At 43.2% G+C, this 23,821-nt stretch overlaps 1 protein-coding gene across 7 annotated transcripts in view; it reads left to right on the top strand.

Moving 5' to 3' along the window:
- The window catches only part of jcada (junctional cadherin 5 associated a), a 203,419-nt gene that overhangs the window by 165,897 nt on the left and 13,701 nt on the right, over nt 1–23,821 (top strand). For all 7 annotated transcript variants that reach the window (XM_059971991.1, XM_059971993.1, XM_059971992.1 and 4 more), the window contains one exon: nt 8,547–12,595. In XM_059971991.1, the coding sequence (XP_059827974.1) occupies nt 8,547–12,595 (4,049 nt within the window). The remainder of the gene's footprint in view (nt 1–8,546; nt 12,596–23,821) is intronic.

Below are 23,821 nucleotides of genomic sequence, written 5' to 3'. Positions count from 1 at the left end.
ACCTGTGCTGACGGAGGTTGTGGAGGAGATATTGTCGCCAATCTGAACTGACTAGGATCTGCGAGTGATTTAGTTGCCCAAGAAGGCATTGAGGCCAAGGTCTTGAAGCTTATTGATTAGTTTTTTTGAGTTTAGACTTGAGTATTAGGTTCAATTCTGGTCCGCCCCCCCTAGTTAATGAAGGATATAGAAGCTTTTGAGAGGGTGCAGGAAATTCGAGTGCTGCTTACATTGGTGAGGATGTCTTGTATGGATAGGCTGAGTGATCTAGTGTATTTCTCATTAGGATGAAGGAGGATGAGAACTGACTTGATGAAGGCGAATAAGATGATACAAAGCATAGTTAGAGTTGTCAGAAATGTTTTCACCATGTTAGCAATGGCTAATACAAGGGCCTGCACTGTGTTGCACTGTTCTTTGTCAAGCTTCACTCCAGAAAATTTAGCAAACAGTATGTAATGACATCAATGCAACACAGAGAGGGTGCTGCACAAGTAATGGTGTTACCTTTCAAACGAATGTAAAAGACACGATGCTATTTAAAGAAGGACCCAGTAGTTGGCCCAGTGTCACAGCCAACGTTCCCTCAGAGCCAACGATTAAATCCTTGTGCACTGGTTATTAGAGGCCTCTGCACTGTGGGAAGTTTATCACTGTGCATCCTTTCCATGCTCTGTATAATCTTATATACATCGACCATGCCATTCCTCAGCCTTCTCGTTTGCAGAGAAAACAAACCCAGCCTATCTAGTCTCCTCTCATAATAGAGACACCTCATCCCAGACATCTTTGTGAATCTCCCCTGCAACTTCTTTGTAGCTACCTTGTCCTTTCTATTCTGTGATGATCAAAATTGCATGCAATTAACCCTGTGTGGCCTCAGTAATATTTTGTAAATCTGTACCATTACTTCACTTATCTTGTGAAGACGATCGCCTGTGTGCCTTCTGAGCTACCCTACCTACCTGTGCTGCCACCTTCTGGGAGCTTTGGACTAGTGCACCAAAATCCCTCTGATCATCTATACACCCTCGGGCCTTTGTTCGACCTCCCAAAATGCATCACTTTGCCCTTATCAGAATTAATTTATATCTGTCATTTCCCCAGATGTCAATTTACCAGATGATCAATGTTTTTATGAAGCCTGAGGCAATTCTATTCACCACCCATATCACTACTAACTTCTGTGTCAGTAGCAATCTCCTGCATTAACAGCTAAGTGATTTATGAATATAGCAAACAGTACAGGTCCCAGTACCAAAACCAGTGTTAGATCACTGGTCATGTGCTTCCAGTCATGAAAGCAAACCTGTACTACTTGGATTCTGTTTACCTCAAAGCCCATGTGCTCTAAGCACCTTGTCACAACCCTTTCAGTGTTGCTGGTGATCTTGGTGGACTTCATTCTATTCAGCTGATCCCCATTTCTATACAGATTAATATGTTTTGCCTTGTAAGAAGTGTATGCCGCAGATGCAGTGCTTTAAAGGAGAATGACCACTGTATATTATGTACATTTTTTGGTTCTTGTTTGCCTGAGTGGACTCGCATGAAGAAAAATCCCTTCTGGTTATATGTAAGCACAATATACATACCAGAATTCAAGAAGTTCTATCTCAGAATACTTCTCTTGCTAATGAATGGCTTTTATAAGACCATAAGACATAGGAGCAGAATTAAGCTAGTTGGCCTTTCGAGTCTACTCTGCATTCCATCATGGCTGATTAATTATGTCTCTCAGTCCCATTCTCCTGCCTTCTCCCCATAACATTTCATGCCCTGACTAATCAAGAATCTATCAACCACTCCTTTACACATACCCAATGTCTTGGACTCCACAGATTCACTACTCTCTGGCTAAATAAATTCTTCCTCATCTCTGTTTTAAATGGACGTCCATCTTTTCTGAGACTGCGCCCTCTGGTCCTTGACTCACCCATTATAGGAAACATCCTCTCCACATCCACTCTATCCAGACTTTTCAATATTTGCTAGGATTCAATGAGATCCCAGCTCGTTTTTCTAAACTCCAGCCCAGAGCCGTTAAATGCTCCTCATACGTTTCATTCCCGGAATCATTCCATTGGGCTCCTGGACTCTCTCCAACGCCAACACATTTATGGATGATACAAAGGTGGGTGGAGTCACAGGTAGTGTACTTATCTAAGTTTTCTTAGTTTCCTTTTCCTAAGAAAAGAAAAAGATAAAGATTCAAAACCACTCACGATACTCTTAAGTGCGGTCTAACCAATGCTTATGACACCAAAGCATTACATTTTTGTTCTTGCATTCTAGACCACACAAAATGAATGTTAACTTTGCATTTGCCTTCCTTACCACCGACTCCACCTGCAAGCTAACTTTAAGGAAGTCCGGGACAAGGACTCCCAAGTCAAAGTTCAAACTACGTTTATTATCAAAGCTACTGACCCTGTCTGTTGCTGTAAATAACCGAATCCAGACCTTGCGTACACCTCTGCAAGGAAAGCGCCACCTCACCATAGTCATCGTTTACGCCCCAACTCTGACTAATCCCAGTGAAGTCGAGGCATTCTCCAGTGAGCTGAAAACCACCATCAGTAGTGTGGCAACTTCCCATAAGCTGCTGTTGCTGGGAAACTTTAATGCTTAGGTTGGCAAGAAGTCCACTGTGTGGCCTGGTGTGACTGGACGCCAAAGGGTTGGCAACAGTAATGGTAACGGCCTACTGCTCCTCTCGATGTGCACAGAATTCAAACTGTGCATTACTTACATACGGTTCAGATTGCCAGACAAGCTCAAATGCACATGGATGCATCCACGATCTAAAAGCTGGCATCTCATTGACCATGTCATCACCTGACAACGAGACATCTCTGACAGTCGTATCACCAGAGTTAAGTGTGGAGCTGAGTGCTCAACTGATCATCAAATGGTGTGGTCGGATCTATGTCTATCGATCAATCCTCCACGCAGACTAAATGCTGCCAAACCACCCAAACAGCTGAACACCACCAAACTGAAACACCGTGAGTGTGCTGATGCACTGAAATCCTCTATGGAAACTGCTCTAAGCAGACTGGTTGAGAATCCACCAGATGATATTACTGAGCACTGGGATACCTTCAAAGAAACGGTCTACACTGCTGACCAGGACACCTTGGGGAAAGTCAAGTGCAAGCATCAGGACTGGTTTGATGAGAGCAACCAATCTGTGCAGGACCTTCTAAGAGCTAAGGCAGCTGCACACCAGGCTCTTCTTCGACACCCAAACTTAAGTTCCAATAAACGTGCCTTTTTGAGTGCAAATCAATTTTGCAGAGGCAGCTCAGAGCTATGAAAGACCAGTGGTGGGCAAACAAGGCCAACGAGTTACAAGCCTTTGCTGACTGTAATGACTCAAGAAGCTTCTATGGAGGAATCAAGGTTGTGTATGGTCCACCAGAGCAAGGCACCGCACAACTCCTGAGCAAGGACAGTACATCCATCTTCACTGAGACGTCAGAGCATATGAAGAGATGGCAAGAACACTTCCACGAGCTGCTGAACAGACCCAGAACCATCACTGATGAAGCACAGGGCAGAGTACACCCTCAACCCATACTGTTCAAGCTAGACGCTCTCCCTACTCTTCACGAGGTCATCAAAGCCATCAAATAGCTAAAACCCAACAAAGCACCAGGGTCTGATGGTATCACAGCTGAGATCTACCAGCATAGTGGTAACACACTGACATCATGCCTGCACCAGCTGTTCACAAAGTTGTGGGGAACTGCAGAACTACCACAAGACTTCAAAGATGCATCAGTCATGACCATCTATAAGAACAAGGGAGACTGTAACAATTACCGTGGCATCTCTCTTCTGTCAGTTGCGGGAAAATGCCTCACAAAGATCACCCTTAGATGCTTGGTGTCCAACATCAGTGACAACATCCTTCCAGAAAGCAAGTGTGGTTTTCGAACAGGCCGTAGTACAGTGGACATGATCTTCTCACTGAGGCAGCTCCAAGAGAAATGTGTTGAGCAGCAGAGAAGTCTCTATGTCACATTTGTTGATCTAATCAAAGCGTTTGACACTGTTGGTAGAGATGGCCGGTGGAAGCTCCTACCAAAATTTGGTTTCCCCCCCCCCCCCCATGCCTAACCAACATCATCCGTCAGTTCCACGAAGGCATGGAAAACCGTATCAACATGTGTGGTGAGTTGTCAGACCCATTTCCCATAAGCAACAGCGTAAAACAGGGTTGTGTTTTAGCTCCTACTCTGTCTGGACTATTCTTCGCTGCTGTTCTTCAGGATGCCACATCAGACCTGAAGTCAGGGGTCTTCCTACAAACAAGGGTTGATGGCGGCTCCTCAACCTCGCAAGACAGAGCAAAAACAAAACTCAGGGACATTGTGGCGCATGAGCTGCAGTTTGCTGATGACTATGCACTGGTTACCCACTCTCTCGAAGACTTACAGGAAATCACCAGTCGCTTTGTCAGTGCAGCCAAAAGCTTCGGACTGACAATCAGCCTGAAAAAGACGACAGTTTTGTACCAACCGGCTTGTGGCTCAAGCCATGAAGAACCAACTGTCCTCATTGATGACACTCATCTCAAAGTTTTGTTATCTGGGCATTGTAATAACATCCTCATCTTCTCTGGATGGAGAGATTGAGTCAAGAACCAGAAAAGCTGCTTTGCCTTTGGTCAGCTGAAAGATCGAGTTTGGTCACAGAACATCAGGTTGGCCACCAAGCGCAAGGTATACAGGGCTGTTGTCATATCAGCCTTGTTATACGAATGTGAAATGTTGTGCCCATATCAGAGTCACTTACGCCAGCTTGACCAACATCACCTACTTTCTCTGATGAAGATCACCTGGCGAGACAAGGTCTCCAATACCGAGGTCCTCTCTTGAGCTGGACTGCCAGCAGTTTCAACCTTGATGACGTCAGCCCAACTGCTCAGGGCAGGACATGTTGTCAATCGGCCCAAAAATATCTTCATAAAAGGAAAGTTTTTGAACTTTCCCCCATTTATAAAATATTTTATGCCTTTATTCATTCTACCATCATGCATGACCATGCACTTCCTGACACTCTATTCCATCTGCCACACCTTGCCCATTCTCCTTATCTGCAGACTCCTTGCTTGCTTAACACTTCCTGCCCCTTCACCTATCTTCATATTGTCCACAGAGCCAACAATTCTGTCATCCAAATCATTGATGTATAACATGAAAAGAAATGGTCCCAACATTGACCACTGCAGAACATCTCTAGTCACTGGTACTCTACCAGTTAAGGACTCCTTTATTCCCACTCTTTGCCTCCTGCCAGTCACCTAGTCTTCTATCCATGCCAGTATCTATCCTGTATTACCATGGATTACCTTGTTAAGCAACCTTATGTGAGACATCTTGTCAAAGAACTTCGGAAAATCCAAGTAGAGAACATCCACTGACTCACCTTTGTCTATCTTGCCTATTAATTTCTCAGAGTTCCAATAGATTTGTCAGGCAAGATTTCACTTAAGGAAACCATGCTGACTTCGGCCTATTTTACTCTGTGCCTCCAGGAACCCTGAAACTTCATCCATACTAACGGATCCAACATCTACCCAACCACTGAAGTCAAGCTAGCTGGCCTATAATTTCCTTCTTACTGCCTCTCTTCCTTCTTAAAAAGTGGAATGACATCTGCAATTGTCCTGTCCTCTGGAACCAATCCAAAACCTAGTCATTCTTGAAAGATTAGTTGTAATGCATCCACCATCTCTTCAGCTACCCACGTCAGAACCTGTGGTGTAGTGCATCTGGCTCATGTAAATTATCTACCTTCAGATCTGTCAGCTTCCCAAGCACTTTCTTTCTTCTTAGCGATAGCAACTACACTCACTTCTGCCCATTGATACTCTTGAATTTCTGGCGTACTGTTAATGTCTTGCACCGAGAAAACTGACACAAAATGCTTACTAAGTTGGTCTGTCATTTCTCTCTCCCCCATTACTCTGTTTCTTAGGGAGGCATATTCTGGAATGGTGCAATAATAATAGGGTTGTTGTGACTGGACACTTTTACTTTCCTAATATTGACTGGCATCTCCTTAGAGCAAGGTGTTTGGATGGGGTTGATTTTGTTAGGTGTGTTCAGGTAGGTTTACTGATGCAATATGTAGATAAGCCAACCAGAGGAGAGGTTGTACTTGATTTGGTATTGGGAAATGAACCTGGTCAGGTGTCAGATCTCTCGGTGGGAGAGCAGTTTGGAGATTGTGATCACAATTCTGTCTTCTTTACCATAGCACTAGAGAGGGATAGGAGCAGACAATTTGGGAAGATATTTAGTTGGGGTAGGGGGAAATATGATGTTATTAGGCAGGAACCTGAGAGCATAAATTGGGAGCAAGTGTTCTCAGGGAAATACACAACAGAAATGTGGCAAATGTCAGGGAACATTTGTATGGCGTTCTGCTTAGGTATGTTCCATTGAGGCAGGGAAAGGATGGTAGCATAAAAGAACCATACTGTACAATGTTTAAGAAGAAAAGAAAAGCTTATGAAAGGTTCAAGAAACAAGTTATTGATAGAGTTCTAGAAACTTGCCAGGAAGGAGCTGAAGAATGAAATTAGGAGAGCCAGAAGGGACCATGAGAGGGCCTTGGTGAGCAAGATTAAGGAAAACTCCAAGGCATTCTATAAGTATGTGAAGAGCAAGAGGATGAGCCGTGTGAGAACAGGACCAATCAGGTGTGATAGTGGAAACGTGTGCATGGAGTCAGAGGAGGTACTTAGCTTCAGTATTCACCAAGGAAATGGACCTTGGCAATTGTGGGGATGACTTACAGTGGACTGAAATGCTTGAGCATATAGACATTAAGAAAGAGGATGTGCAGGAGCTTTTGAAAGCATTGAGTTAAATTGCTGGGACCAGATGCGATATACCCCAGGCTACTGTGGGAAGAGTTGGGGGGGGGGGTGCGGGTGTAGATTCCTGAGCATCTGGCAATGATCTTCACATCATCAATAGGGACAGGAGAAGTAGTGGAGGATTGAGGGTGCAAATGTTTAAGAAAGGGAGGAGAGATAACCCAGGAAATTATAGACCAATGAGTCTTACTTCAGTGGTGGGCAATTTGTTGGAGAAGATCCTGAGAGGCAGGATTTATGGACATTTGGACAGACATGATCTGATTGTGGACAGTCAGCATGACTTTGTCAAGGACAGGTTGTGCCTTACGAGGCTGATTGAATTCTTTGAGGATGTAACAAAACATATTGATGAAGATCGAGCAGTGGATGTAGTGTATATGGATTTTAGTCAGGCATTTGATAAGGTTTCCCAGGCAAGGCTCATTCAGGAAGTAAGGAGACATGGGATCCAAGGAGACCTTGCTTTGTGGATCCAGAATTGGCTTGCCCACAAAAAGGCAAAGGGTGGTTGTAGACAATTCGTATTCTACATGGAGATCGGTGAACAGAAGTGTTCTATAGGGATCTGTTCTGGGACCCTTTCTCTTTGTGATTCTTATAAGTGACCTAGATGAAGAAGTAGAAGGGTGGGCTGGCAAGTTCGCTGACACAAAGATTGGGGCTGTTGTGGATAGTCTGAAGGGTTGTCAGATGTTACAGTAGGACATTGACAGGATATAGAAATGGGCTGAGAAGTGGCAGATGGAGTTCAACCCAGATAAGTGTGAGGTGGTTCAATTTGGTAGGTCAAATTTGAAGACAGAATATAGTATTAATGGTAAGAATCTTGGCAGTGTAGAAGATCAGAGAGATCTTGGGGTCAGCGTCCATAGGACACTCGAAGCTGCTTCACAGGCTGACAATGTTGTTAAGAAGGCGTATGGTGTGTTGGCTTTCATCAACCTTGGTGTTGCATTCAGGAGCTGTAAGATAATGGTGCAGCTATATAAGACCTTTGTCAGAACCCATTTGGAGTACTGTGTTCGGTTCTGGTCACCTCACTACAGGAAAGATGTGGATACTATCGAGAGAGTGAAGACGAGGTTTACAAGGATGTTGCCCGGAGTAGAGAGCATACCTTATGAGAATAGGTTGAGTGAACTTGGCCTTTTCTCCTTGGAGTGATGGAGAATGAGAGGTGACCTGATAGAGGTGTACAAGATAATGAGAGGCGTTGATCCTGTGGATAGCCAGAGGTTTTTTCCCAGGGCTGAAATGGCTAACACGAGGGGGCATAGTTTTAAGGTGCTTGGAAGTAAGTACAGAGGGGATGTCAGGGGTAAGTCCCACCTCCCTCCCCTCCCCTCCCCTTCCCCCTTTCATTTCAAGTTAATCTTTCTTTGGGTAGGGGAATATTATTAAATGCTTTATTTTCAATAAACCTTAATTCAAGCTAAAAGCAAGTTGCTTAAGCAAAAAAAATATTGGCACAATTCACCTCCTATGTGATTAAACATGAATCTCGTCGGCTTTGTTAATTTGGTGTATTATTTATAAAACTGGTTGTTCTCAGAGCTATTTTGCAAATCATTAGTGAGAAATCAGTAAGGCTTTCTTAACAAAATTCAAATTTCTCAAGTGTGAACCATCGTCTTCATCTATGTTACAGGTTAAACAGTGGTCCTTCATTACCCTGTTCATCGAGGCCCAACTCGGGTAAAGATGTCACCTACTGGAAAAGAAGAGGACAAGACTTCAGTGTTTTACTAAATTATACAAATCGAGGAGGCTCAGAAGGAAGTAACATGATGAAAACTCAAACTATTCTGAAAACCGAAAAACAAGAGAGAGGATCACAAGATCAACTGATGAAGAACAAGCAGCAGGTGACAGAAGCAAGTAGACCAGATCAGCAAAAGAGTTGGATAGCAGAAGGTCAGAGTATAGTTGAGAGAGAGGTGTGCGAAGGCAAGTGGAGAGCGCCAATGGATCGGAAGTGTCAAAGCTTGGGGACCAAGGAATGGAAGTCAACTTTAGGAAGACATTTGTCTGACAGTGATGGAAACGGGCTGAGACAAAATATGTTGCCCAAGATGGTTAGTGATGAAGTATTTCAAAGAGAAGGAATGGGATATGTTAAAAAAGGGAAGTCTCAGTCATTGCCTCGGGTCATTCCAGACAGCAATGGCAAGGAATTTCAGACAGGGCTCCATTACATAACAGCGTCTGGCTTTAATAGAAGCAGGCAGGAAAATCTGTGTTCAAACAATTTTCATGTGTTGCAAAACAGCAGTTCTTACTGTAATCCTCAAACAAGTACAAAATGGAGGGAAACCGCCAGGCAGAGTACTCCGTTTACTCAACTGCCCAAAGCAAAGTTCAACAGACCACTGAAACCTCCCTCTTATGAACTATATCAGCAAATTAGGAGAAGTTCAGAAATGATCCCTAGTCTCCTTGTGCCTGAAGCAAATGAAGGGCAAGGTGTGTATTTTGCCAAGGACACTGAAGTAGGTGCTGACCATAATAATTGTCCCCAAGTTCTTGCTAGTAGCAACTTGGAGCCTCCTGTCTATGTGCCTCCCCCATCCTATAAAACGCCACCTCATCAAAAAGTTGGTCAGATAGGTTTTGATAAAGTGCCTAGTTGTGACAACAATACATATCAACTCTCTCAGTCAGTAAGGACTCATACAGATCAGGCTCACTGGTGCTCAAAAAATGAGGAGAGCAATCAGACTGATGAAAGACAAGCTTATGTTGATCATGGTGCAAAGCAGCATTTGCTACAGGACAAGAATATGAATGATGAAATAGGTAACGGTGTCCCTCATCCTCGGGAAAGCCACAACACATCGCATAATGGATACGCCGATGATCAAAAGGCTTTTGTCAAGTACATACCATTTACTGATCCTCGGATTAGGCATATTACAGTAGTGCAATCTGACAAGCAGCCTGAAGAAATGGATTATAAGCAAGTACAATGGAATGCAACAGACCAAATTACAGATAGAAATAAGATGCTTGGGTCACCACACCGTCATAGTGCCTTCTCTGTTCCATCAGGGTCACTTTACTCTATTCAGGCAGGCCTGAAGCCAATAACTGATCCTTCGGCTGCTAACAAATGGTTGGTGGCATGTAAGCCAGAGAGTGAGAACAGAACAAAGTTGGACCATTGTTACAAACCATTTGTAGTTGGCCAGTGCGAACCCTCTTCAAGGATTATTTCAACCACAAACCATCCGGCACACTTTCCACAATCAAGTACCAAATCTGAAGGAAAACTGCAAGCAAACCAATGTTCTACTGAAACAGTGACCCAGGTAAAGAAATGGGAGCCAGATTCTCAGTGTTTTGACGTGCAAGGAAAGAAACAGCCAAAAAGAAGAATGACAGAAACAATATTTTGCCTCGTGTCCGTTCCACTCAGTAATTCCGAAGGAGGGTCAAATGAAAATGCCCTTAATAGTGACATAGGAAATGGAAATGTTGAAAAGTCCATGAGTGATAGCACTGGAAATTTAACTGAACAAAGTTTTTTGAGCATGTCCTCTTCTGACTTGGAGTTACAAGCATTGACTGGAAACATGATGTCAGAAAATGGGCTGAAGAAACTGGAGCCCTGGACTGAAGTCAGCAATAAACGCGCAGTCGGCTATAACTTTAACCAGCACAGAGTGTTGCGAGCCTCTGGCTCTTGGCCAGGTGACCAGTACAAAGATCAGGAAACACAAACAAGTTTCAGTAAAGGCCCTCGCTCTACTCAATCATTCACCAGTGCCATAAAAAATGTTGCCAAGGGCAACCAGAGCCACTCAGAATCTGAAACTCTTTTATTAGAGCAGGGGGATAAAGTAAGTACAGGTGCTGCTGCCATCTCTGACCAGAAACAGAAGCTCAGTAACCATCCAATACATGGTCTGACAAGCTTGCATCCATCCAAAAATAGTGCTTTCTCAAGGACAACACCTACACAATATCAGGTAATTAAACCACACAAAAATCAGCTGGAAGGAGCCTCAAAAAGCCCCTTTGAGAAAGGCAGAGATGTAAGTTCAGAAGAGCAGGTGGAAGAGAACCGAACCTGTCCACAGACGTCATCCAACAATGGCAAAGCACCTGTGGGCTTCGGGCAGTTTCTCCTGAAGCCTGTAAACAGGCGTCCTTGGGACGCAATCAGCGAGCTGGAAAATTTCAACAAAGAGATTCAGGAACAGGAGGAGAACAATCAGGCACCACAAAAGGAGAGTGAGCTTTCAACGCCCCAGTCGTTAAGTTCAGACATCGCCTTTCCAAGCACTCAAATGCCTTCCTGTGACAACTCTGAGCTGTTTGTGCCTGAAAAACTATTGGCCAATAGAAATACTTCCAAAGAAAACTTGGACTGTGGAATTAATAAACACTCCCCAGGTTATCCCAATATTACCCTTGAGGTACAGAAACCATTTCGAGTATCTGCCGACAACAACAAGCTGAGCAGCCAGCTGAGTAATCCCCTCCATAAACCAATCAGCAAAACAACAGCAAATACTAAAAGCAGCACAGTATTAAATGTATTTTCAGCAAAAAATGCGCAGTTCACTAAATTAAACAATGAAAAGAATGTAGAGGACTCCAGTTGCAAAAGTCAACGCATAAACATCAATGGCGTTAGTAAGCCCATCTATCAACTGAGTGAAAGAAAGGCAGGCGAGATAATTGAAAATTCATTAGTCAGCAATAAGGCTGCAGGTAAAAGAAATGTGCCAGCTCCAGAAAGTGAATGTAATGGCATTACTAGAAAGATGTTCTCTCAATTTAACAGCGATGAGATTTATTCAGAAACTGATCTTAGCTCTTTAAATTCTTGCAAAAGCCCAAAACCACTCACTGACAACCTGGACGACCTCTTTGAGCGGAAAACAGTGAAAGGAATTTCCAAAAGTGAATCATTTGAAGAAAGAGCTGCCAGGATTTTAGGTATTGACGTGGCAGTGGAAGCCTTGATTTCCCCAACAAAGAAAGCTCAACATGAAGATGGAGAAAATGAGGCAAAGTCTTCCTCTGAAGAGGAGCTGGACAGTACCTGCAGTCATATGGCAAACAGTAAATGTACTTCAGGAGAAGTACTGGTGCACGGAGTGGGAAAAGGCTTGGAATCTGGCAAACAATTGGAATGGAAAGGCAGCCCAGTCTATGGAGCGTGGTTACCAAATGGAAATAATGTGCTCCAGAATAAATTTTCAAAGCATGTTACTGAAAGTAACAAAGAACTACAGTTGGGGAAAAGGGCCATCATCAATGAAATTTTTCATGAACCTTTCCAAGAGTTTTATAACTGGGCTGACAAAAATTGCTTCTTTGGCACCGAAAGCAAAGCCGTTTCTCTAACGGGTCCGGAGAGGAAAGGTCGAAACACGACAGGAATAATCGAAGCCTTGCAAGGTAAACTTGCGGCGTCTCCCAGCCGCACAGCTCTGGATCGCTTGGCCCGTATGAAAGAAGTGGACTCGGTTTCCCGCATTAGACGCCTCAGCATCAAAAGTGCAGACTCTGGCGATGAGCTTGAGGAGGATAAATGTGGCACAGAGCGAAGAGATAAGGAAGGGCCTTGTGCACCAGTTCGAAAGGAAGACACACATGCAACAAAGGAAAGAATTGTATTGCTAGATCAGGATTTTGAATCTTTTGTGACTTCAGTCACAGCTGATGCTGAGAGCAAAGAGGCTAGAGGTAAGTTGTTATGAAGATCAATGTCTTAACTAAAATCATTGCATAAAATAATTAACATAGCCTTATTTTTAGTTCTAGTGTGCTAGTACAAGATATAAACTGAAACTAAGCCAGGTGTTATCCCACCAGTTCTCTTAGAGTGGCAAATAGCCACAATGATGCACAGTGCCAGAGGCTGCCTTGGTCAATGTCGCTGCAAATGCTATGGCCATTACAGAGACTTGGCTATCATAAGGGCTGCTGGATGTTCTGGGGTTAGATGTTTCAAAAGTAACGGGGAGGAAGATGAAAGAGGTGGGGAGTGGCATTGCTAATCGGGGATAGTATCACAGCCGCAAGAAGGGAGAAATCACACTATTCAGTATTCCACACACCCCTCCCCACCAATAGCAACAGAGACAGCAAGGAGCAGATTAGGAGGCATATTTTGGATAGATGCAACATCACCAGTTGTTGTTATGGGTGACTTCAGCTTCCTTACCAATGTGGAAGAGCAGGGGATTCTTGGAGTCCACGTCCATAGATCCCTCACAAGTTGTCACACAAGTTAGTAGAGTGATTAAGAAGGGGTATGTTGTGTTGGCCTTCATTCGTCGTAGGATTAAGTTCAAGAGCTGCAAGGTATTGTAGCTCTTTACGACACTAGTTAGACCACACTTGGAGTATTGCATTCCAGTTTCCTCATATATAGAAAGGATATAGAAGCTTTAGAGAGGGTGCAGAGGAGATTTACCATGATGCTGCCTGGATTAGAGCGCATTTCTTATGAGGATGGGTCGACTGAAATATGTCTTTTCACATTGGAGCAAAGGAGGCTGAGAGGTGACTTGATAGAGATGTTAAAAATAACGAGAGGCAGAGGTCAAGTGACCCGCCAGAATCTTTTCCCTAGGGTGGAAATAGCTAATATGAGGAGGCAAAATATTAAGGTGACTGAATGAAAATGTAGGGGAAGGTCAGAGGTAAGCTTTGTAATAGCTTGGAATGAGCTGCCAGGGTATTGGTAGAGGCAGATGTATTCAGGACATTTGAGAGAGTCTTGGATAGACAAATGGAGGACTATGTGTAAGGAAGGAATTTGCTTGATCCTTAGTGTGGGTTATAAGGTTGGCACAACTTTGTTGGCTCTGCTGTGCTGCACTGCTTTATGTTCTGTGATAAAATGTCTGCCAGGTATATGCAGAACAAAGCTAACTAACACATTGTACCTCAAGCACCCAACTAACACAAAGCTTTCAAATGATCGCCATTCAGAAACGGGAAAGGCCCTCAACAGCACCATGTAGAGGAAATGCCAGGTACCGACAGTTTAGTTGTTGGTTGATGTCCAATAAGCTGCTAAAGCAAATCAATGTATTTGTGCTGGTTACGCAGTTGTGAGACTTGTGTCTCTGGAGAGTGGCAGTGCAGCGGAAATCGAAGCAACTTCTCCTGAGTTTGAGGCCACTTCACAATTTTCACATTAACACTTGAGGATACACAAGCCTGTGCCTCCTTTGGGAATATATTATTTAGCCAAATGAACAGAGGCCGTCTGCAGCATGACTTGTTGCAAGGAGGAGGAGTGGGAGGGGGAATGGCAGGGTAGGGTAATGACCTTGGGCATTACTGAAGTTTGAAGCAATGAGCCCACAATTAAAGCAGCTGAATGGAGCACCGCGACGGCACTATTAGGGATAATAGAATTTCTAGGTTACGTTATTGATATAAACTGTTAAAGTAGAAAACATGCCCAAGTGATTTGCCGGAGTGTAAGCAAATAAAATTTGCCATGAGCCATATAAGGCAATACGAGTAACAGAAAAAGATGTTTCTCGAGGAACTTTTAAAGGGAGAAAGAGAAGGTGACAGACAAAGATGTAGAGAAAGAACTCCAAACTGGCAAAAATAACATTGAGATGTTTTTAAGACCTTTAACCTATGCATGGGTTAAGATCTGTGTCTTAATTGGCATCTTAAATGGTGAATTGACTGTATTCTATGGACCAGCCAATTCTGAATCCAAGTGGAGAGAGGATAGTGGTCAATGGGACTTACTCTGGTTCTGTGACTAATGGTGTTTGGCAGGAATCTGTAGTGGAACCTTTGCTGTTTGAGACGTATCTAAATGACCTAGGGGAAAACTAGATGAGTGAGTTTGCAGGCATCATGAAGTTTGGTGGTGGTGTGGATAGTCTAGATGACTCCAAATTATACAGTGGGATATAGATGAGTTGCAGGCACGGGCAGAGAAGTAGAAGGTGGAGTTTAACCCGATCAAATGTTAAAGTGTTGCACTTTGGGAGATCAGATGTAAATGGCCAGTACACAATATATGGAAAGACCCTTAACAATGTTTATATACAGAGGGATCTTGGGTCAAAATCCATAGCTCCCTGAAAGTAATAACAAAGGTTGATAGACTAGTAAAGAGTGCATGTGGCTGCTTGCCTTTATAGGTGAGGAGCTGAGTTCAAGAGTTGGGAAGTTATATAGTAGCTTTAAAGAACTCTAGTTAAGCCCCATCTGGTGTATTGCTTCAATTTTGGATGCCCCATCATAGAAGAGATGTTGACGCTTTGGAGAGGGTGCAGAAGAGGTTTACCAGGATGCTGCCTGGATTAGAAGACGTGCTGTAAGAAGAGGCAGAGGCTGACGGGAGACTGATAGTTCATAAAATTATCAGAGACAATGAGAGTAGACAGAAATGAAATTAGGCTTATTATCACTGACATACATCATGAAGTTTGTTGCATTGTGGCAGAAATACAGTGCAAGACATGAATCTTACTGTAAGTTGTGCAAGACAGGAATAGTGATGTAATGTTTATGAACTGTTCAGAAACCAGATGGCAGAGGGGAAGAAGCTGTACCTAAAACCTTGAGTGTAGGTAAAACCTACAACCCCTCCCCTGTGGTAGTACCACAAAGGGGGCATGTTCCAGATGGTGATGGCCCTTAACGATGGATATCATATACTTGCGGCACTGTGTCTTTAAACCATGAACTCATTATCTGCTTTTTTCCATTAATGATCAATTTATAATAGTTCTATGCCTTGCACCGCCATGATCAGATGCAATGTTTGATCTGGTATAGAATTCACAGACAATTGTTCAGCATACGGTATATTCAGTAGACCTAGCTTTACCATTGGCCCTATAGCTTCTGCCATCAGTTGGTCATAGACTTCTTGCTTTGACAGAGTCTGCCTGGGAGTAAGATATTTCCTCACACCTGAATGTCAGTCATTCTGATCAGAACTGCTGTCTCTGCCCAGCAAGAATCTCCCCAAGATCTTTTCATGTACCCCTCGAAGGAGGAGAAGTAGGGAAACGGGCAAAGGACAATAGGGAAGACATTCACACAACCTGCTGAGATTTCAGCTCCCAATAGTAGGCAATGAAATTCAGGAATGCATGAGAAGCAAAGGGGCATAAATCTTATGGTCCCTGGATGAAGAAGTGTAGTGTGTATGAACTCGGTGATAGACTGTACAGCACAGTAACAGGTCCTTTGGCCCATTGTGACCATGCTGACCTTTTGCCCATCTATGCTAATCCAGTTTGTCTGAATTACAATGGTATCATTCTGTACCCTCTCTATTTGAGAGTCTAAATGCCTCCTAAACCTAATAATTGGATCTGATTTCGCCATGTCCTCTGGCAGCACCTCCCAGATATCAATCTCTGCTTTGTAAAAATAAATCTTGCACTTCACATCTCCTATGAAATTCCCCTCCTCACCTTAAACCTATGCTTTCTTGTTTTTGCTACCCTACGTTTAGCTGGCTGCATGTGATTAGAACCATATTTCAGAATAAGCTAGTGGTGGCAGTGAGCATTAAAGGATCCTTTGACTTCACATCCTCAGTCACAAAAGTACAGCCTTCTGCCATTTTCACCTGAATTGATATTACTTATTCCATAATAACTTCTGGCTGCGCCTACCAGAAGCAGAGATCATCCTAATTTCTGCTACAGCCCTTCAAAGCCCCCTTGAATTCAGCAGATTGCTCAAAAGCATTTGCCATGTCATTTTGCTGGAGTAGTGCATAATTCAGAAGGGAGAGAAGCTTTGATCAGTCCCTTGCCTCTCTATACCATCTGTGTGCCTTCTCCTAAAGTGCTCTGAAACTAGTTATGACCATTTAAAAGGTTTTAGTTATTGTTGCAGCTCTTTATCTAGGAATGCATGTTTTCTAAGAATACATATGAATTCACAGTGATATTATGCACATGACATAAGCATCCAATGCAGCTTGAGTTAATGGCCCATTGTCATATGCCGAAGTAACAAAGTGGACCAGCAGCCCAAAGTTAGTGAGTTCACATCTCAATCCTAAAGATCTGTAAAATCAGACTGTGTGAATATGTGCAGCAATTTTGGAAGACATCCATGAGAATCTTCTGAATTGTTTTAAATCCCAACTGATGTCAGTCCTGCAATAGATGGTTGATTCCTAAAGTCCGTCCTAGTGAGAATCGTCAAACTGCATGTCCTAGCATTGGTTAAAATATTTTTGACTGAGGTTTTGTCAAAGAGAGGTACAGCAAGGGCTAATTTTGATTTGTTTAGACAGGCTTTCCACTTTACACAGCAGAAAGTAAATATTTAGGTAGTTGGTGACACAGATGGATAAATTGGGTACAGAAACATAGATGCTGGAAAGCCAGAGTAACACACTCAAAGTGCTGGAGTAACTCAGCATGTCAGGCAACATGTATGGAGAGGAATAAAGACCCAGTGTTTCTGGCTGAGGCCCAGAAATCGCAATTGTACAAGACAGTAGAGTTGATGAAGGGTCTTGGCCCAAAATGTCAGCTCTTTATTGCAGATGCAATGGAGTCTTGTAAGAACCTCTTAGATAGATATGTGGAGCTTAAAAAAATAGAGGGCTCTGCGCTAGGGAAATTCTAGGCAGTTTTCAGAGTAGGTTACATGGTCGGCACAACATTGTGGGCCGAAGGGCCTGTGATGTGCTGTAGATTTCTATGTTCCATGTTTACTCCTCTCCATAGATGCTGCCTGACCAGTTGAGTTCCTGTAGCATTTGGTTTATGTTCCTCTGGATAAGTTGAATTGTTGTGTGTGAAACATTGTTTTCTTCATTCACAATTTTGGCACTTCTGGGATAATATTACTTGAAAGGGAGCGTTAAAGAGCCTTCTTGAACAGCTGTAAGTCATGCAATGTGATGAAGATGCTATTGGATAGCTAGCTGCAGTGATCTTACCCAGCAAAGATAATAGCTCTTATCTGTAACACTAATAGTAAAACAGAGTTGTCTATAAGTTATAAAACAGAAAATTTTTGGAGTAAAAAGATATGGTTCTCTCAAAGTGGTGTTGCAGGTAGACAGAGTGGTGAAGAAAGTGTTTGGCAGGCTTGCCTCCAGCAATCAGGGCAGTGAGTGGAGAAGTTTGGAGGTTACTTTGCAATTGAATTCGTCATTGGTGCGTTTGGAATATTCTCTTCTGTCTTAGCAACTCTCCTACAGAGAAGATGCCAGTAGGCTGGAAAGAGTGCAGAGGAGAGCTATGAAGGTGTTGTTGGGACATGAAGGGGCAAATTGCAGAGATAGGTTGAGCATTTGTTTTTTTTATTGAGACATAGGCTGCAGGAGGCCCTTCCAGCTGTTCCGCCCAGAAATCCCACAATTTAATTCTAGTCTAATCATGGAGCAATTTACAATAGCCAATTAACCTACCAATCAATACATGTTTGGACCGTGGGAGAAAACCAGAGTACCCGGAGGAAACCAAGGTGGTCACAGGGAGAATGTACAAATCCTTACAGGCTGGGGCGGAATATGCATGCGGGTCACTGGCACAGTAAAGCATTGTGCTAACCGCTATGCTGCTGTACAACTTTACTCTTGGTGCATAACAGAATGATAACAGAACCTTAAATCTTGAGTGACATAGATAGGACCCGCCAGCAGAAGTTATGGATTCGGGTTTGATTCCAACATTTGGATAAGAAGGCTATGATCCGGGTGCAGGTTGTTGGGGCTAGGCAGATTAATAGTTTGGCATGGTCTAGATGGGCTGAAGGGCCAGTTTCTGTGCTGTAGTATTCAATGATCCTGTAACTTTTTCTCCCAGTGGCTGGTCTGTACATGGAATGAGCTGCCAGAGGAGATGGTTGAGACCACTTCATTGACAACATTTAAAAGGCATTTGATATTATGTATATGGATAGGAAAGGTGTAGAGGGATATGGACTAAACTCAGGCATATGGGATGAGCTCAGATTGGAATCTTGATTATCATGGATCAATTGGGCTGAAGAGCTTATTAGATGTTGTGTTACTCCATTGTTAATGATGTTGTCCATCCCCAATTTCCCACTAGAAGGTGACCTAATGAACTGCCTTCTTAAATCTCTGTAGTCCTGTGGTGAAGGTGCTCCTGGAGCATTGTTGGGGAGGGAATTCCAGGACTGGACACAACACCAAATAGGAGCACATTATGTTCCTCCAGTAAGTCACTGGTAATGGAGAGAATGAACATTAGCGGCGATGGATGAGGTACCAATCAAATAAGGTCTTTGTTCTAAACAGTGAATTTGAATTTGAAGTGTGCTTGATTGCTGTTGGGCATGCGCTTCTAAAACATAGAAACTTACATCACAAAGTAGCCACGATAAGCGCGATGCCAATTTAAACAAATTCCAAACAATCTACTGGAGGAACTCAGTGAGTTGAACGGCTTCAGAGAGAAGAAAGAAATTATCAATGTTTTGAGTTAAAACCCTCCATCACAGCCTCTTGATTCCAGAATCTGCAGTCGCTGGTATCCCCACTAAACTAATCCCATCTACGTACACGTGGTCTGTATCCCTTCATTCTCTCCCTATTCATGTACTTGTGGAAGTGCCTCTGAAGCGCTGCTTTTGAATGGATGGCTTTCCACCACTTCTGGTTGTACATTCCAGCAGGCTACCAGCCTGTCTAAAAATAACTTGTAAATCCTGAAACTTTCTCCCATTCAAAGAAAGTGTATTATCAATGCAAACAATGTGCTACATATGTCACCATATAAATTCATTTCCTTGCGGCTATTCACAGTAAGTATAAAGAAACACAATAAAATCTGCATACATAGACAATTAACCAATGTGCAAAAGATGACAAACTGTGCAAATACAAAAGGAAAAACAAAATAATCAATAAATATTGAGAACATGAGTTGTAAAGTGCTAAAAGTGAGCCAGCAGGTAGTGAAACCAGTTCAGTGTTGGCGTGAGTGAAGTTATCCACTCTGGTTCAGGGGCCCGTTGGTTGAAGGGTAGTAACTGTTCCTGACCCTGGTGGTGGGGCACCTGAGGCCCCTGTACTACCTCCCTGATGATAGCAGTCAGAGAGAGTATGGCCTGAATGGTAGGGGTCTTTGATGGATGCTGCTTTCTGTAACAGTGCTCTTTGTAGGTGTACTCAGTGGTGGGGAGAGCTTTTCCTGTGATGGACTGGGCTGAATACACTATGTTTTGTAGGCTTTTCCATTCAAGGGCACTGGTGCTTCCAAACCAGGCTGTGATGCAAGACATCAGTATATTCTCCACTGTGTATCTATAGAAGCTTTTCAAAGTTTTAGATGAAATTGTCGATTCTTCACAAACTTCTGAAATGATAATGCTGAGGAATTTAAAGTTATTGCCCTCTACACCTCTGGCTCATGGACTTCCAGTTTCCTCCTCTTGTAGTCATTGATCAGCTCTTTGGTTTGCTTACGTTGAGTGAGAGGTTGCTTTTTTTTTTTTTTTTTTTTAAAATAATTTTTTATTGCATTTTTAAATGATTACAAAGTATGAAAAAAACAATGTATATAACCCATACCCCCTCCCCTTAACCCCTCCCCCCTAACTGCCCCTTAGAAAAAAAAGAAAGAAAGAAAGAAAGAAAGAAAGAAAGAATGCCTGGTGGTTGGAAGATCTCCACATGCTCCATGTTGCTTTTGTGGCACCATTCAGCCAGATTTTCGATTACCCTCCTATATGCCAATTCATCCCCACCTTTGATTCAGCCATTTGCCCCAGTGTGTGATGAACTGAGGCTGAGGTTATGGCAGCTCCAGGTTTCATGCCTATTGACTCACTTTCATTCTGAACGCTTTTATTTTGCACGATTTGTGCGTTATTTTCTCTGTGTGTCTCTCTCACTGTGCTTTGGGTGTTGGTCTCTTCTTTTAAATTGGTTTCTTTCATGTGGCTGACTGTAAGCAGCTGAATCTCAAGCTTGTATAGTTTATACATACTTTGATAATAAACGCCCTCTGAACGTTGAACGACAGTGGTGTCATCAGCAAACTCAAATATGGCATTGGAGCTGTGATTAGCTTTGCAGGCATAAGCACAAAGCAAGTAGATCAGGGGACTAAGCTCACGGCCTTGTGGTGCACCTGTGCTGATGCTGATTGTAGAGGGGATAATGTTGCCAATCCAAACTAACTGGGGTCTGCAAGTCAGGAAATCAAAGATCCAGTTGCATAAGGAGGTTTTGAGGTTGATGCACCATCAATAACTCTCAGAGACTGGAAGCGAAGGATAGGCTTTTATTAACAGCAAAAAGGGAGCACGACATCTCGGAGACTGAGGGAGGAGCAGTGCCCCAATCGCCTTTATACAGGGGTCTGTGGGAGGAGCCACAGGAGCAGTCAGTAGGGGGCGTGTCCAGGCAGGTATACATAGTTTACCACAGAGGTCTAGGTCTTGGCCCACTTAACTGAAAGCTATACACTGTAATATTTGTTATTTCCACCCTGGGGAAAATTCTGACTATCTATCCTGTCTCTGTCCCTCATCATTTTATTTATGCCTAACAGGTCACCTCTCGGCCTCCTATGCTCCTGAAAAGACAATCCCAACTTCTCCTGGTAGCTAATATTCTCTAGTCCAGGCAACATTCCGGTGAACCTCTTCTGCATCCTCTCCAGAGCTTCTGTTACATCTTGTACTGCAGTGACTAGAACGGGAAGTTACCACCCTAAACTCTCATTCCCATTTTCAGAGAGCTATGGACTTTCACTTCAAGATGCCTCTGCATCAAAGTTACTAAGTCCTGCCATTTACTGCATTCTTTCCTCATATGCTTGACTTCCTAAAATACAGCACCTTACATGTGTCCAGATTAAATAACACCTGCCATTTCCTTACCCATACTTTTAACGGATCTATATCCTTCTGTATCCTTTGACAACCTTCCTCACTAATCACACCATTTTTGTATCATTTGCAAAGTTACTACATGGCTCACACCCATTTCTGTCCAAACTATTTATACACTTCTCAGTCAGTCCCAACACTGCTCCCAGTAGAACACCTCCAGTCAGAATAACATCCCTTCATCACTAGTCGTTACTTTCTACAGCCAAACTTCCATTATCCATCTCATTGACATACACCATAAAAAGACGCTGTCCCACCTCCAGTCCCTGCAGAGCACACCTAGTCGGCACGGTCAGCCAGAGTAGACCCTCCTTACTCCCACACTTTGCCTCCTGCTAGCCAGCCAACCTTCTATGCATGCAAGTATCTTTCCTGTGATACCATGGGCTCTTATTTTGTATAGCAGTATCACGTGCGGCACCGTTTCAAAGGTCTTCTGGAAATTCAAGTACACAACATCTACAGACTCTTCTTTATTTATCTTGCCTGTTACTTCCTCATAGTATTCCAACAAGTTTTTCAGGCAAGATTTACCCTCAAGGAAACCGTTCTGTAGAGCAGTTGCCATACCGAGCCATTATACATCCAGGTAGAAAGCTTTCTAAGGTGTATCACTTAAAAATTGGTAAGGGTCAATCAGGACATACTAAATTTCTTTAGCCTCCTGAGAAAGTAGGTGCATTGGTGAGCTGTCTTGGCTGTGGTACCTATATGGTTGGACTAGGATAGGCTGTTGGTGATAGGAACTTGTAGCTCTCAACTTCAACGTGGTTGATGTGATCAGAAACACGTGCACTGCCCCACTCCCTGAAATCAATGAGCAGCTCTTTTGTTTTGTTGAATTAAATACCATTTCCCATTTTCTGCTCTTGGGCTCAGGCCCTGCATGTTCAATCGGGCCCCAAATCCACACCAGCCATGGCCAGTGCTGCAGTACTTGCATTCCTGATGGTGCAGATGCTGGATCCTACAGGATACCACAAAAAAATGCCAAGTCGTGCAGAGTTTGCAGATGGTTCAAAAGCACAACTCCCAAAGGTAAATTGCGTCTGATTGTAGGGATTGAAGTCCAGAAAAAGTGTAATAAATAGAACAGTTAGTGGTCTTCTTTGCTGCCTGTAAACCGTCAATGTGACTCGTCAGCACCATCTTTACATTCTCATCATAAGCAGTATGTAACTGGTGAACAAAAAAGCTCAAACTGATCACAGTGGCATATTACTCTCCAGTCAGCAAAACACCCTTCTTACCATCAAGGTGATTTTGTATCCACTTAGCTAGCTCTCCCTGGGTCCCATACAATCTAATTTTACAGACCGATTCTCCTTGCAGGACCTTATTAGTGAGGCAGGGCAGTGTCCATCTGGATAATGTTCACTGCCCTGCCTTATTAATCCTCTTGATTACCTCTTCAAAGATCAATGAACAGATTTGAGAGCTATGATTTCTTGCACACAAAGTCATGCTAACTAACCCCAGTTCAAACTTGCCAGTGCTGTTATCTCCCCTCTTGTATTTGCCAGCCTTGTCATGGCTAAGGTTCTGCAGCGGTCATCTGCGTGTGTCCTGTAGCACAGATATTGAGACTCAATCTGACTTTGACCTCGCCCAGGGATAGTCCAGACAGAAGATGGAAACGGTCTCTCCGCAGAATTTTCTTGTCTCAGTGATGAGATCCTTGGAAAACCTAAATCTGTGAGTATGTTCTCCATCAGAGATACCTAGTTAGGGGTCTGTTGGAGTTGTACCTTTGCTGGTGGACTCTACTTTACCTCCTACTCTACTGTCACCATTCCAACACATCATCAGTCTTAGCATACCAATACCTGCAGTTATGGTTTGCAGCCAGCAGTGTTGCCACTGATGCTTGCATGGAATGGGCATTGCAATAGTTCAAAGTCAAAGAAGTATGCAATCTGTCAACTGTCTCTATACTCAGGAAGATGTCTGAAGATTCTTCAAACATCTCTGAAGGTACCCGCCAGTTTCCTGACATCAGCAATGTGTCTCTTTTTTTTTAAATCTGGGAAAGCGTGTAATGTGATGTGTCCCCAGTTCTACTGAGCTGTTGCATGAGGA

The sequence above is a fragment of the Hypanus sabinus genome, chromosome 6, assembly GCF_030144855.1.
Source record: "Hypanus sabinus isolate sHypSab1 chromosome 6, sHypSab1.hap1, whole genome shotgun sequence".
Classification (NCBI taxonomy): domain Eukaryota; kingdom Metazoa; phylum Chordata; class Chondrichthyes; order Myliobatiformes; family Dasyatidae; genus Hypanus; species Hypanus sabinus.
Note: the sequence above shows the minus strand (reverse complement) of the source record. Positions and strands in the feature narration are given on the sequence as shown.